Genomic DNA, 15,039 nt, shown 5'->3' with positions numbered 1-15,039 from the left:
CTCAAAAGTAAACAGAGTTGATCAAAATGAAAGTATGTTCCAGGATAAAATTTACAAGAGAATTAGTAACCCATAAAGCCAATAACTGGCAGAAATGCCTAGCAATCTGAGACATACCTGGCCATCTCTCTGCTGCTTTCTTATATTTCATAAGGAAGCAGAGATTTAAGCAGAAAAATGCATAGTTAGGTAAAATAACAGGATACATTTCAAACTGTACATGTGCATAAAGTCAAATCAAGTAACTGATAGGTAGTCTAATTTGAATTCAATAAAAACAGTTCTCAAAAAAAAAAAAAAAAAAAAAAAAAAAAAAAAAAAGCATTTGAAGACCCGTGGGAAGGAGCAAACACAAGGTCAGTCTTTGTGACTCTTTTCTGCATATCTTAGGAGGATCCTTGCAGTGGAAAACCCAAATTGCTCTGCACTTTTGACTCTGTGGTATATTGTCCTTACCAAGCTATTAGGTCCTGCTCTGAAAGAAGAGCAGTAGAATTGTGGAAACAGCTTCATTCCTTCTGGCCATATGAATTTGAGCTCTTTTATTAATAAATTGCAGCCCTCTTTCTCCCCTTTGTCTCCTAGCTCTCATGTAGCATTCCAGTGTATTATTTCCATGGCCAGCAATTCATTATTGCTCTGTGCATTGTTCACACCTTGCTCACCTTTACCTCAGCAATTTTCACTGTCTAGTCTCACTGTGAGCACTCGTAATGCACACATGCACATTTAAGTCAGCTGTCTCTGCCTGTGTCTCTAGAACAGAAAGAGGGGAGCAGTTTCTGGTTATGAATTTTCTGGCTGCACCTTAGAAATGCTGCTTTTATTGCTGTTGTCCCTGAAGGGTGTGGGCACCTTTGTTGGGCCAGATGATTCTTTATCAAATGTGACTTAGTGAAGTGCCTAATAACCTGCCTGGTCTTTAAGAATGTGCAATTCCTCTTTATGCCTATGATAATAAAACATTAAAAACCAGCTATGCTGGCTCTGCTCAGAGGCCATTTTCCACATATATTCCTGGCTCCAGCACTGGTAGTGAAAGTCTAGAGAAGAATTTAAGAGGAGGGCAAGGAGGGCTCAGTCCTGATTCTTGAGTTTTATTCTTGAATGTCCAAGTGCTTTATGAGAGAGGTCAAAAAGCTGTCACAACACTGAATCTCATTGACTTTCATTGGCTCTTTTTTTATTACCAGGGTGCTAAAGGAGACCGTGGTATGACTGGGGAAGTAGGAGAAAAAGGTGAACAGGTAAAAACAGAGTGTGCTTTCCAGCAGTGCTGTCACTGTGATTGGTCCTTCATCACTAACTCCTGTGATGCCTTCACAAGAGCACCCTTCTCAGAGGCAGAGGAGGAAGATGGGAGCTCTTCATCACTGACAAACCACAAATGGGCCCTGTCAAAGAGTGGAACCATAGCTCTACAGATTCCATCCTCATCTCCAATAAAAACCTCCCAGTACCATCTGTTTCCTCACCTCTGGACTGAATGCTTTAAATTTTCTACATTACCTAACACTTCCTCATTTCCTTGGATAATCCCTAGATGATTTCCAGGAGTTCGGGTGTCTATGGGGTGAAAAAGCCAGTGTGTCTGTTTGTCTTACATGATGAATGTAAGGAGGACCTCTTTTAGGAGGGACTGAGATGCCACAGGAAAGATGAGAATGGTTTAAATTAAACTTTAATAGTTAATTTTGCCAAGAGCTGAGTCACTGGTTTAAGGTGCAAATCAGCACCTCTTCAATGACATTTTTAGGACATTTTAAACAGTCTTGGTTTCCCAACTGACCTCCTGTCTTGTGCAATTCCACAATGTCTGCTCTCATCTGCCATTAGCATAGACTAAAATATGCATGGGAAGAAGTACACCTGAAATTTAACTATGTTATTTTTGAAATGCATGCTTTGAAAACCAAGGTTTCACTTTAAAAAGCCTTTATTCCCTTATAACCAGCTCTCTGTGAATTGTCTCATTTTGGTGTTACTTCACAATAATCACCAGTTAACTTTTATAAAAGTAGATAGGTGACTAATACATAAAGAAAGTCTCTGATTTCATTCTGCAGGGCCACCCTGGAATGCCTGGCTTCTCAGGGGCTCCTGGAAACCCTGGTCCACCTGTAAGTTTCTCTGTTGCAAAGATGGTCCTGTAGTTTCTTGTTGATAAAGGGTGTTGCAAGCTCCATGTGGTGGAAGGAACCATTCCCATCTGTCTGTGCAGTGAATTTGCATTTTCCAGTGGGTTCCTCATGATCCCCTGAGTGTGATAGAGTTCCCCACTCATGGTAATTGCTATTTAATACATTGGCCACTTTCCACTGATTGCTTCAACTCATTCTGTAAATTGTTGCTAAGCTTCAGTTGCTCTCTTTATACAACATAAAGATGATGATTAAAACTCTTCCATAGGGACTGTTTAGTACATGTATAGGTGCTTTCCTGTATGTGGGGTAAATTGTTAGTCTAGAACTAGCAGATCTAAGAGCATTTTAGTTCTCAATTTTGCACAGTAGTATGAGACTGGATTTTCTCCAATTTTCATGTTGTGTGAGTTTCTTTTGAATTTAAAAGCCTTTTACATTTCCCTCTCCATCACAGTCCTCATTCTTAGATTCTGCTCTCTCCATGAATAAAATTATGCTTCTTTGTATTTAAAAATGGGTGATAGTGCAGGATCAGGGCTGAGATCACTTGGCTCTCCTGCTGGCTCTCCTGCTTTACTCCCTTCAAGTTTGGGGATTTTTTCTGAGTTGAGGACTTTTCTCTCCAAACCACCTTTCATTGCCCAGAGTCATCACAGCTCATATTGCTGCTTACAGTGCAGTTTGGCTGTGCTGTGCTGAGAGTGTGCCACCTTCATCTGTTCTGGGGATCAGCACAGCCTGAATTCCCATTGCACTGACTAAATGACAGGACATACCAGAAAGGGGGATTAGATTAAAATTCTATATTCAGATGGTATCAGTGCCTAAAGGATGCGGGGTGCTTTGCTGCTGTGACAGCACATGAACTTGCTTTGTGAGGGATTTGAGCTCCCATGAGCATTATTTTAGGAGAAGTTAATAACAGACACATTTGCTGTGTCTCTATTAACCTAATACTGCTACAACTACAGAGCTGAACCAGTGGGATTAAAACACTTTAAATTGTCCTATGAGACATCCTGAACAGACTCACAGCCAAAGGAAAAGTAAAACTGAGCCTGTCAAAACAGAGCAAAATGTGATGTCCCCTATACAATTTTGTTCTTCAGCTTTTGCTAACTTTTCCTTCTGTCTGCATTGACTTGTGGCTCCAGGAGTTTGCCTGCCACAGTGTGTGTTTCATAATTTCTGTTCTCCCACACTTGCTGTTCTTCAGAGTTATTTTTGTCATGATTGGCTTTTTCCTATTTGTCCGCTGTTTTCAGAAGGAAGAGCCAAGACCAAACTCAAATATCTGACTATTTCTGACTTTGGAGGCTGATTGAGTTGCAGAGGTTGGCACTGCTTTTCAGTGATAGATGAAGAAATGGAATGAATGTTAAGCTGAGTGATTAAAGAAAGCTCCAGAGTTGCCAGCTGTGATAGGGAATATGTTGACAAACGTATAAAATGCATTAATCATTCACATTGTTTCTGCTTTATTTTGTGTAGGGATCAGATGGGGCACCAGGGCCAATAGGACCAGCAGGAAACCCAGGAGACATGGTAAGCTCTAAGCTCTGTGCTGAACTGCTGGCTTCACCTGAGTTTAGGTCTGTGAAGTAAAGCTGAGCTGGAATCCATGTAATGTCCCTTGAAATCTCCCCAGAATATTCAGCCTGCAAATAAAATTTCCACAAATAACCACAGGTTACTGTTCTAGCACTTTTTTTACTCACCAATGAAATTCCAAGTTAGCCAGAAGATAGTCCAGCCCATGGGACCTCTGTGGAGGTTTTCTTGTCTGTCTGGCCTTGCTATTAACATCTCTTAGCCTCCAGAACAGGATTTCTAAATCTGTTAGGATGCTTCATGACCTAAGGCTAATACCTGAACTCTGTGTGGGGATTATCAAAATATAACCAGCAACCTGTTCAAGGATGTCACAGCACAGACTGCTGAGATGCTGGAGCCTGGCACTATTTCCTGGCACCACCAAAAATACCAGTACAGGTATAACTTTTTGAGAAGCCCATGAAGAATTTTGGCATTGCTGTTTCATTTTAAGGGTTTTCAGATGCTTCTATGTGAATGCATCAGAAAATCCTGGGAGAAACAGGTAATCTGATTGATGCTAATTTCAGTTTGAAAAGCTGAAAATGAACCTTCCCTAAAGAATACTCCCTATCGAGTTGGAACAGTGTAAAACTGTGTAATTCCATTATAGATTTCTAGAGCAAGGTTTCCTAAGGGACAAGGTGCCTTTTGCAGAGCCATTTCACAACCTGAACTTCATCATAAGTAAACAGTGATGGTCCTTCTGATGGCTGTTATGAAATCAGTGAGCATTCTCAGAGAGGCCAGAGATGAAATGAACAGGCTGGCTGAAATTCCATTTCAAATGGATGATAAGATTGTGACACTGTGAAAGATCTGGAGTGATATTGTCCAGTCCTGTGGGGTAAGGGGATTTCTTGAGATGGTCAGCAAGGCACTTCTGGTAATTACTCATTTAAAAGGTATAAAATACACATCTGCTTCCTGGCAGGACTCCTCATCCAGGAAGTTAAGGATTAAATATTAAATATAATTAAGCTTCGGGAAAAAAAATCTGAGTGATTTCATAGGTTTCTCAATTGGTAAGAACTCAATAATAGTGAATATTTTGTGTTTAAAGAGAGCCATCCATTCTAAAATAGAAGGAGTTCAAGAAAATTTCATAGACTGTGTGACATGGGCTACAAGACCACCTTCTCACAGTTGTCTCATCAGACTCTACCTGTGATAAATCTTCATCTGATAGAAGCCTCTGAGGAACTTGCCTGACCCTCAGTGTTTGTTCTTTCTTTCCAGGGCAAAGATGGTCCCCCAGGTCCACAGGGCCCACCAGGGCTGCCTGGACTTCCAGTGAGTGTGATTAAGCTCCTTCTAATTCAGTACATTAAATTATTCATGTACACATAGGTATGTAAAACAAAGGGGTGACACTCCTGAGGTGCTTTGAGAGCCATGCATGGTCTGTAGCAGTGTCTGTCATGATGATGCAATGTCCTTGTTCCAGGACAGTATTTGTTTTGTTCCAGGATCTGTATTTGATCACTTTAAAGCAAAGTGTTAATAACAATGTGAATCAGGACTGTTCATTGCCTGTCTTCTCACTGGAAGAAATACTCTTATACAGAGCACAGAAATCAAGTTATAACTCCAGTGTAAGGGCACAAGGATTCAAAGACTGGGGCATTGACTTTATCTGAATCCAGTCAAAATTATTCCTTTGCACTGACTCAGATTCAAGTGCACCTTGGGCATAGACTCCTGTCTTCTGAAAAATGTAACAGTACAACATTTTTTGATTTTTTTAATCTGTCATAAGGATAAAGCCAGAGATAATTCTACTGTAAAGTAGCCTACCTGAAGATAATGGCATTATAATGATTTATAACAGTTGGTTTTAGAATCATGATTTAAGATTGTTGGCCTGCTCACCTTGCTGGAAAGGGAAATATTGCTATGTGAAAAAGGGAAAGAGGTTATGCCATTATAGGGTATAGCAGGGAGAGGTTTATGACTGAGCTATAGAAGTAGGGAGGGTTTTGGAGATTTAGGCAAACATAAGCATGTCATGATGAGCATACTTCTCACACTGACAAAACCCCCACCAATCATCCTTGTCAATTTTACTCTGTTTTGCATTTCATTTTACAGGGCATTGCTGGGAATGATGGCAAAGATGGCAAACCAGGATCTCTGGGGGAGCCGGTAATGTCATTTAAAACTGTTTTGCTCAGTCAATCAGAAGCTGCATCCAGTTGTTGTTTTTGAAGCTGCCTATCTATGGACTCCTTAGGGGGAACAAGGAGCCTGTTTGCACATCTGTTTTTAACACCAGAAGAACTGTATTGTCTTGAGCGATTTATAGGCATGACACATGAGCAATCTTGAGAAGAAACTGTGTTCTTTTACTTTTACAACTACCATAAATACACTAAAACTTAGTGACTCCACTTTTACAGCTGTCTTAAACACTGCAGAGAAAGAAGGTTGTCTTGTAACATTAAGCCTAGTGATCCATCCTTTTGGTAGAAGTTTATGGGGCATAAAAAGTTTAGAGGAGTCTTTAAAGAAGCTTTTTTCTTGATTGCTCTGAGACAGTTCTGTTGCCCAGAATTAGAGTTTATATTTGATTTTCTCTACTTAGTCTATTACTTGCATTTGCTGAGGGAAAAAAGCTGAGCCACGAAGTTGTCAGTTAAAAGGCAATGTTAATAAATTTGGCAGTGGATGTAATTTCTTGCAACTGTGTGTGTTACATGAAGAATGTGCTTCAAGTATCAGGCATTGCCAGCCTCTTCCTGTGACTCGCCAAATGGGACTTGGTGGTTTTGAGAACAGCCAAGTTCCCAGGCATTAGGACAACTGCTAAGTAGAGGAGTGCTTGTCACAGAGGCTGCAGATAGGTTGTGTTTGCACCAAACCACTCCATTTCTGTGTGCAGATGCTGATTTTGCATGTGCTGATTAGGTGTTGGTGCAGCTCTGACACTGCAAACATGCACCAGTCCAGAGCTGTGAGGTGCCTCAGGAGCTCAGGGTGCCGGTGACAGAGCAGCTCGAGGTGTGTTTGGGAATGCCTGTCCCTGCTGCTCTCCCTGCAAACTCAAACTCTGCTGGACAAGCCCTGGGCACTCACAGTTCTCAGTGATGTTGTGTCAGAGGGAGGGGACTGGGAGGTTTCCAGCTGCAGTGAGATGGACCTGGGGCTCTCTCTAACACGAGCATTATTGTTTCCCACAGGGAAAGCCTGGAGAACAAGGGCTCCCAGGCCGGGAGGGTGCCAGAGGATTGCCGGTGAGTGCTGCTCTAAGGGTTCCACCCACTCAACCCCCTGTGCTGTAGTCAGGGGCATTTCTTGGGCACATGAGGTTCTTTACTGATGCAAACATATAACCAGTCCTGGCATTGTGACTAAATAAAATATATAAATAAGCAATGACAATAGAACACAGACATTTCTGAACTCTTCACATTGGAGAACAGTAAATCCCTAATCTAGAAATTAAATCATGTGACCTCATGCCACTCCTCCATCAGAAGTCACAGCTGTAGCCCTTGTGCTCTGTTGCAGGTCCTCTGAAAGACTGGGGACAGTAAAGTTTAGGCTTAAATAATATATTGGCTGGACACACCAGGGATACACAGAGCACAGCCTTGGTTTTACAGCTTAAGGAGCAATGGAAAACTTTTCCAGTGATGTGGCCCTGCCTAATTACTCCCTGGGACACAGCTAGTCCATGCTGATCAGTCCCTAGTAACTTTTGGCAACACTGGAAAGGTTATTAAATGAACATTAAATGAAGATAGAGTTTTCTTAGACTTTTCTGCATCAGGGTGATGGATAATTATTGATTTCATTCCCTTGTGTAGGGTTTCAAAGGACAGAGAGGAGATACAGGTCCCCCAGGTCCCCGGGTAAGTAACAAGTACCTCATGCACAATCCTTTGGAGAAAGATTGTGGGACTTGAAATTGCCTTTTCTGAGGCAGTAGGTAAAAATAATGACAGCATTTCATGTGGCTGATGACAGTGTTTTCAGCTATGGGCCACATCTATGGCACAGAAATGACAGCAGCTGGCTTCATTCCCTCTGCTGAACTTCTGATTGAAGGGAAGGTGAGGCAGCTGGTGGAGCTCAATCCTCTGATGCTCCCTTTGAGATACTCCTTTGTGAATAAGTCTCAAGGATGCCTCCATGCCACATCCTTGGGGTAAAAATGCTGGCAAAGTGAGTACCCCTACTGCACTTGTTGGACGAGTGCTAGCTCTCCTCCACAAATGCTGAAGAAGTGCAAAGTAAGTTCAAGTACAAAACTTATAGAAAAGTGAATAGAAATGTCCCTTTGGCTTAGTTTCCTGTGGGTCATAAAACCCAAACCTCAAGTCCTGCATGAAAAGTTGTTCTCCACTCTCTTTGGAGCTCCTTGGTGTAAAAGGCGGAATATAAAACTGAATGTTCTCCCACGTAATCCTGCCTTTTTTACAGGGAAATAAAATTCTCTGCTTTCAGAAGCTGATGTGAAAAATCCAGTACTGGACATCCTCATCTCTACCTCATTATGATAGCTTCTGTATCATGAATGTGTTGGTAGTTTTCAGTGCCTGCAGTAGCAGTAGTAAATAATTTGCTGGAAAGCAGAGCATTGCCGTGTGCATCACTTACAGGAGATGTTTCTGAGTTATTTTTATAAGCTGCATGTCATATAAGATGAACGAGGCTCTTGCTAGCTTTAAAAAAATTTTCACTGAGCTCAGTCACACCGCAGAAATCCCATATCACTTCTAGTGGTGATACTAGTCTGAATTTGACCTTGAGCTGATCTCTTCCCTTTTTGCTGAATTGCAGGGGGAGCCAGGTGTGACGGGTCCTGCTGGTCGTGAGGGGCCACCAGGGAAAGATGTAAGTGCACTAGTTTTGAGCAGAAATGAATCTCCTTCTCCCTGACAAATGAAAATTTTAATTCACAGTGACCCTGACCTGAAACAGCTGCAAAAACTCCAATAAAGGGTGAATTACTGCAGGGAATGATTTGTGCTAAGATCATTAGGGGAAACCAAGAATTAGAGGGCCTTTGTCACTGCTCAGCTGCTAGCACTAAAATGTCAGCTATATCTTTAGATAAGCAGAGAAAGCAGCATTGTGTGAAGCCCAGCCTGTGCTTGGTAGCCATGGACCTGTCTTCTGGCACCCATCTCTGAGCAGAGCTCTGCTCTGTAGGTCCCACCGGGCCAGGTTCTGTCACGCTTCCTCTGCCACAGCTGCACCTGACTGACTGTGTCGCTCCACTAAAGTCTGGGAAATACCTATGGAATAAGTTGCTGCTGCTCAGAGGAAAGAAAGATGGTACAAACAGTTCCTCTAGCATGACTAGTGTCAAGTGCAGTCACATAACAGAGTCCTGGGAGGGAGCAGCTGACGTGGGATCCTGCAACAGCTGCTGAGCAATGTTCCGAGCAGCTGATGTGCCACTGCCATGGGACCTGGAGAGGTGGCTTCTCATTTGCACCCCTTTGTGTCACTGGAAGCTGGTGTGCTGAAAATGGTACCCTATAAAGCAAAATGTAGGGCAGACCAAAAGGAACCCCTCGGAGGAGATGAAGGCAGCTCTGAAGCCTCCCTGCAGAGAGAATAGGCTTGTCAATTCTTGAGAAATTTCAGAGAATCTCTGTCCCTAAGAAATACAGCTTTAAGATAATCTGATAATAACCTGATAGAAATGGTTTCTGCCTGTAATCAGGTTGCATTTAGTGGTAGGTGTTTAAAATTCAAAGGGTTGATCTTCCTCATAAATAACTGAAAGAGGGCAGTGGGATTCCTTTAATCCTGTTTTCCCTAATACGTGAACAGTGTAATTTAGCAGGAGTATTTTAAAATGTTTGTTCACTTGCCTCTGTGCCAGACCTTTCTCAGTCATCATAATACTTTTCTTCCTTTCAGGGTGATCCTGGTCCCATAGGACCACAGGGCCCTCGAGGGCTCCGAGGGCAGCCGGTGAGTTCTCTCTCCTGACAAGCCATTTCTAGAGGTCCATAATAGTTCATAGAATGGTTTGGATTGGAGGGAACATTAAAGATAATGTAGTTCTAACCCCTTGCCCTGGAAAGGGATGCCACCCACTAGACCAGCTTGCTAAGAGCCCAATCAAGCCTGGGCTTGAAAACTTCCAGGGATGGGCTGTTGTGTATGGTGGGAATGTTCTGCAGTCCAGAACTCTGGCTTGAAAGAAGAGAGTTTAGGAAGATTCAGACAATGTTTGATTAAAACACTTTGCCTTTCAGAAACACAAATAAGAGTAATATTGCTAGGAACTGATGATGACTTATAATAGTGCAAGGGACTGATGGTTGTTGACTGAGTGGGAAGAACAGTTCAATGGATTCTGTCAGGATGCAGAGTCAGAAATACTCATATTTCAGTCCTGCCTCTAGGATCGCACTCACTTCTCACATGGTCTCGGTTTTCAAAGGTAGACACTCACTGTGGGTGCCCAGGCTGAGTTTTGTGGGGTCCAGTTGTGATGCTATTCACCTGTACTATTTTATTACAGCTTCAGTGGAGAAATAGAAATCTAGTTGACATTTCAAAGTTTCATTTGGGATGGCTCAGAAATTACTTTTATTAGTTTCATAAGGTTTAAAATTCTGTCTTAGAAATTAATCCTTATCAAATCTGAATCGTTATCTCTGTTGCTGAACCAAGGCACATGTTTAGTGTGTTGCAATGAGTGAGTTCCTTTCCTCTGTGGAAGACCTGGTAGTGAAACAGATTCCACAGCATGACTGGGGGGGGAAATGCTGACTCAGCAATGCCAGGAGTTGGAGCAGCAGGTCCCTTCAAGCTGGGGGGTTGGGGTTTAGATTAGACTGCAAGAACATAAGGAGACCTCCTGTGTCTACCTCATAATTGATCTCATTACTCCTGTGCTGCTGGCATCACTCACTATCGTGTTGTGCCCCTGCACAACACCAGCAGTGAGTAAAAATATTTGAAGGAGTAGAAATTATCGTAACCCCAAGCCACAGTCTTCTTTGCAGAAGAGTTACTTGTATATTGGAGGCCAGTGTATCAGTTTCTCTTGTTCTTCCTTTTCTTTGTTTTTTATCTAAAAAGGAGTGTGAGGTATGATTTTGAATATTGACAGTACAAGGGCTGGTCTTTATGGTCAACTCCAGTGAAGGGAAAGACTCTGAATGTTGAGTTGAAAGAAAAGGAGTGTAAAACCTAATCTCACCAAACTTTGTGTATGATTAGCTCAGCTGCTTTCTTAAGGAACAATGAGAAACAGGTTCTTTTAAGGGATGATTTGGCTCATTCTCAATTGTCTGGTGTCAGGTATCTATCAAATGTTAGAACAAGTGTTTCTCTCCATTCCCCAAAAAAGGGGAAGCCTGAGATGATTTAAGAGTCTTGTCTGAACAGTGGTGACCTGGAGCAGCCAGAGGAGGTGGCTCCATCCACCCAGAAGGATGCTGCATATGATAAGGACAAGGGTGCAGGGAAGGAGAAGTGCTGGTTTGGTCCTCCTCAGACCTGCTGATTTGGGTCCACATATTGATTTTTTTTCCTGAGATCAGCCATGCAGTCAGGGATGCAGAAGCTGTGAGGTCAGTTGGAAATAAGATACTTTACAGTCTGCCAGGAGAGGAGACTGAACAATGCTAAAGAAATCCCTGCTGATGTAGGTGTAGCTGAATATTTCTAGTTTTAGCATGCATTACATCACTAACCTTTTTCTTTTGACACAGGGCAAAAATGGAGTGCCTGGATCTGCAGGAGAACCTGGCCCAGCTGGTATCCCAGTAAGTACCACAAAGGGAGACTGGTGCAGCCAGGAGAGGTGACTGACGAAGTGTAGGTGGAGTGGATTAGTGTAGCTGGTTACCATCCCTGAGGTTTCCATGTCTGAAGATGGGTGATCTGAAAATCAGTAGCTGGCCACAATTTTGAAGGGTGTTTGGCTATGTTCCTGGAATTGAGATGCTAGCTGGGTCATCACTTTTCCCAGTGAAAGTTAAGTGTTCAAAGCAAATGGAAATGATTGATTGCCTAGCATGGAAAAAATATTGGCATGCCTCATCTTCACCAGTAGATTGAATTTTGCCAAGCAGAGAGCATGCAGCCAGCAGAGAGTTGTCACAAGGAAGGAGAGGGCCTCAGGGAGTTGGCTGGCTGCCATTGAGGGATAGTGGCAGCAGAAAAATCCTCCCAGGCACTTGAGGGAAGAGCAGACAGCGGGCAGTAAACCAGGATCAGGAAGCATAATGAAACTCCCCTGAGGCCATCCTGTAAGGAAGAACAGCTTGGAAATGAAGAGCTATAAGAAGGACGGTGGTTTGGTTGTTTTTTGTGTTTTTTTCCTCTGTTCTGCTGCTGAAAATTGTCCAGAATTCATCAACTCCATGCAAACATTTCTTTGTGCCCAGCAGCATCTATCACAATTCAGAGCTCTTCCCTCTCTTTGCCCATGGAGACAGTACAGCTTGCTGGACTGTGGGATTAACAGGAAAACAAAGGCAGAGCAGGAGGAATGTGAAAAGCTGCAGCAGGGCTTCACTCTTTGTGACCCTTGCAAAGTCATAAAGCCACTTCAGCCTCGCCACAGACTTGTGCCCTGATCAAGCATCTGCAGAGATGTCTCAGAGAAGCAAACACCACAGAATCACAGAATCACCAGATTGGAAGAGACCTACAAGATCATTGACTCCAACCCATGCCCTGACACCTCAACTAAACCATGGCACTGAGTGCCACATCCAATCTTTTTTTAAACACATCCAGGGATGGTGACTTCAACCCCTCCCTGGGCAGACAATTCCAGGACTTTATCACTCCTTCCATAAAATAATATTTCTTAATATCCAACCTTTATTTATTTCCCTTGGTGCAGTTTGAGACTTGACTCTGTTCTGTCAGTTGCTGCCTGGAGAAAGAGACCAGTCCCTTTCTGGAAGTTGGTTTCTGACGAGAACCACCTTTCAGGAAGTTGTAGAGGGTGATAAGATCACCTCTGAGTCTCCTTTTCTCCAGGCTAAGCACTCCCAGCTCCCTCAGTCATTCCTCACAGGGTTTGTGTTCCAAGCCCCTCACCAGCCTTGTCACCCTTCTCTGGAAGTGCTCAAGCATCTCAACATCCTTCCTAAACTGAGGGACCAGAACTGGACACAACCTTTCTGTGTGGGGAGGTGGGACAGGGTTCTGCAGTCTGAGAGCCCTTCTGCATCAAAAAACAAGTGCCACAGGCTTTTTGTCCTTGACATAAGCTCTTCTTGCCTTTCTGAGACTGCTGCCATTGCTTCTTTCCCTGTGGATCCTTGCTCTTGCCTTTTCAAACTTATTCTCTCATTTTTGTTACACCTACCCTTGTTCCCAATTCCTATCACTGTTTTTTTTTACCTTCTGGGTCTTTCTCAGGTGGCTTTGGGATGCCTTGTGAATGCCAAGTGGGGATTATTATTTTAATCATCATAGTGTTATCACAGTACCTATGTGATGTGACCCAGGGACTCACAGGCAGCTTCCTGCACAAACAGCACCACAGCAGCCTTTGCTCCAGAGGATTTAGAGTCCAAAAATAACATAGGAGATTGAAAAAGGATAAAGTCAGATGGATGAGGAAGGGGAAACGGTGAGACAGTGTTGGTCAGCAGAACAGACAGTCATCTCATCATTATCATTCTCTGTCATTAAAATGAATCCTCTCCTTTTCATAAAGGTTATTATGGGAAGTGTCTCCTTGTGCTGTACATAAATCCATTTATTTTGAAATGCACTAATTTCCTTCACAGTGTGGTGTGACAAGCCAATATTTTATATTTCTGTGTTGAAAAAAAGGAAGGTGAGGAAGGTTATCATGGCAATAAGGATTTTTTTTCCACCTTCACTATTGCTGACTCGAGATCACAAGGTAAAACCTGCCAGGAGCCTTTTCCTTTTACATTTGCTGTTTGACAAGTGCCCATCACAGTTCACACTTGCTCATGCTTGAGCCCACACACAGCAACACAATCCAGCCCCTGAAATCTTCAGGGCAAGTTACACACCTCAAATCCATGTGCTTTGTGCCTGACAGGCTCATTGGTGCTCACTTTGCATGAGTTTTACTCTAAGAAGAAAAAGGGCTGTGTTCTGAACCAAAATTAGGGGACAAAGTTCTGAAAGTAAAGGTTAAACTAAGAGTTAAAACCATATCAGAAGTGTGCATGAGACAGTTCTGTATCATGAACTGTCATTTCAACTGCCCTGATCTGCAAGGAAAAAGGGACAGTTTGACAGAATATCACAAGAGATAAGCGAAAGAGACATAAATTGAACCTGGAAATAAAGGCAAAGGAGAAGCCCTGTAGCTGTCTGTTGGTTGTATTCTTGGATTTGAGCAGTATGACCACCTGCACTGTTTCCCTATCATCACCCATCACAGCATTTCTGCTCTCAACACCCCCTTATAAGCCATGTGTCACCACAACAGCCCTGGAACACACCTCCTGCCCCTGCCATAATTGTCCCTTTTCATCTTCTCCCAGGGACCCTGAAGAGCTTATTAATAAGGCAACCACAGTGCCTGCACCCTGCTTTTATAAAATACTTTGTTCTTCATTGTCATTTTGGGAGTCCTGCTGCTAAAATGAAATTTCCCAGTTCCAGTGTATCTGTAAATGAGTGTTGTTGGAAAGAGGTGTTATGAAAAGGTGTTCTAGTGTCTGTCTCATTTCTGTCCTAAGGGTCCCAAAGGAAATAAAGGAGAAACAGGCAGCCCAGGACTCCCTGGCTTTATAGGACCCCGAGGACCACCTGTGAGTATGTCTGGGGATGGATTAGATCCTCTCTTTACCTGATTTGAAAAGTTAGACAGGAAGATGGGACATGCTTCTCTCCAGTTAGTTAAAAAAAAAAAGCATAAGCAGGATGTATAACAAATCCAGAAGCCATAAAATTTTACTTCCAAAGGAAACTGGACTGCAAAAATAGCATTTTTCATATGGATGAGCCACCATAATCTCATGTATGGAGCTGGTACCTGCCAGTCATCCCTGATAATGTGTGCATTAATCAGACTGCTTCAGTAGTCTTCTTAATACAGGTATGGGGTATTTAAGTTCTCAGACTACACCTCTGCATGAACCTTAGATGGGCTAAATAGGGAAATTGTGAGTGCTGTATTATTATTGCAAATTGTGAGTACTCTATTATTAGTGCAAATTCACTAATAATACAGGTATTTCTGATACTTACTATTCTGAAGGAAATTCCTTTGTTGCCAGCAACAGAGGTACATTGCAATTAAAGCATTCATATATCTCCCAAAGTGATCTAAAATAATAAATAATAAACCTATACCATGACATTATCACAGCCTCAGAATTCA

General features: G+C 42.6%; 1 protein-coding gene across 1 annotated transcript in view; it reads left to right on the top strand.

Annotated features, from left to right (window-relative positions):
• COL22A1 (collagen type XXII alpha 1 chain) overlaps positions 1-15,039 on the top strand; it is a 218,612-nt gene that overhangs the window by 189,001 nt on the left and 14,572 nt on the right. The window contains exons 48-58 of the mRNA XM_058040754.1: positions 1,194-1,247; positions 2,067-2,120; positions 3,636-3,689; positions 4,977-5,030; positions 5,829-5,882; positions 6,917-6,970; positions 7,547-7,591; positions 8,523-8,576; positions 9,615-9,668; positions 11,423-11,476; positions 14,396-14,467. Coding sequence (XP_057896737.1) covers positions 1,194-1,247; positions 2,067-2,120; positions 3,636-3,689; positions 4,977-5,030; positions 5,829-5,882; positions 6,917-6,970; positions 7,547-7,591; positions 8,523-8,576; positions 9,615-9,668; positions 11,423-11,476; positions 14,396-14,467 — 603 coding nt within the window. The remainder of the gene's footprint in view (positions 1-1,193; positions 1,248-2,066; positions 2,121-3,635; positions 3,690-4,976; positions 5,031-5,828; positions 5,883-6,916; positions 6,971-7,546; positions 7,592-8,522; positions 8,577-9,614; positions 9,669-11,422; positions 11,477-14,395; positions 14,468-15,039) is intronic.

This window comes from Melospiza georgiana, chromosome 1, assembly GCF_028018845.1.
Source record: "Melospiza georgiana isolate bMelGeo1 chromosome 1, bMelGeo1.pri, whole genome shotgun sequence".
Lineage (NCBI taxonomy): Eukaryota > Metazoa > Chordata > Aves > Passeriformes > Passerellidae > Melospiza > Melospiza georgiana.
This window is presented reverse-complemented; position numbering and strand designations above follow the sequence as displayed.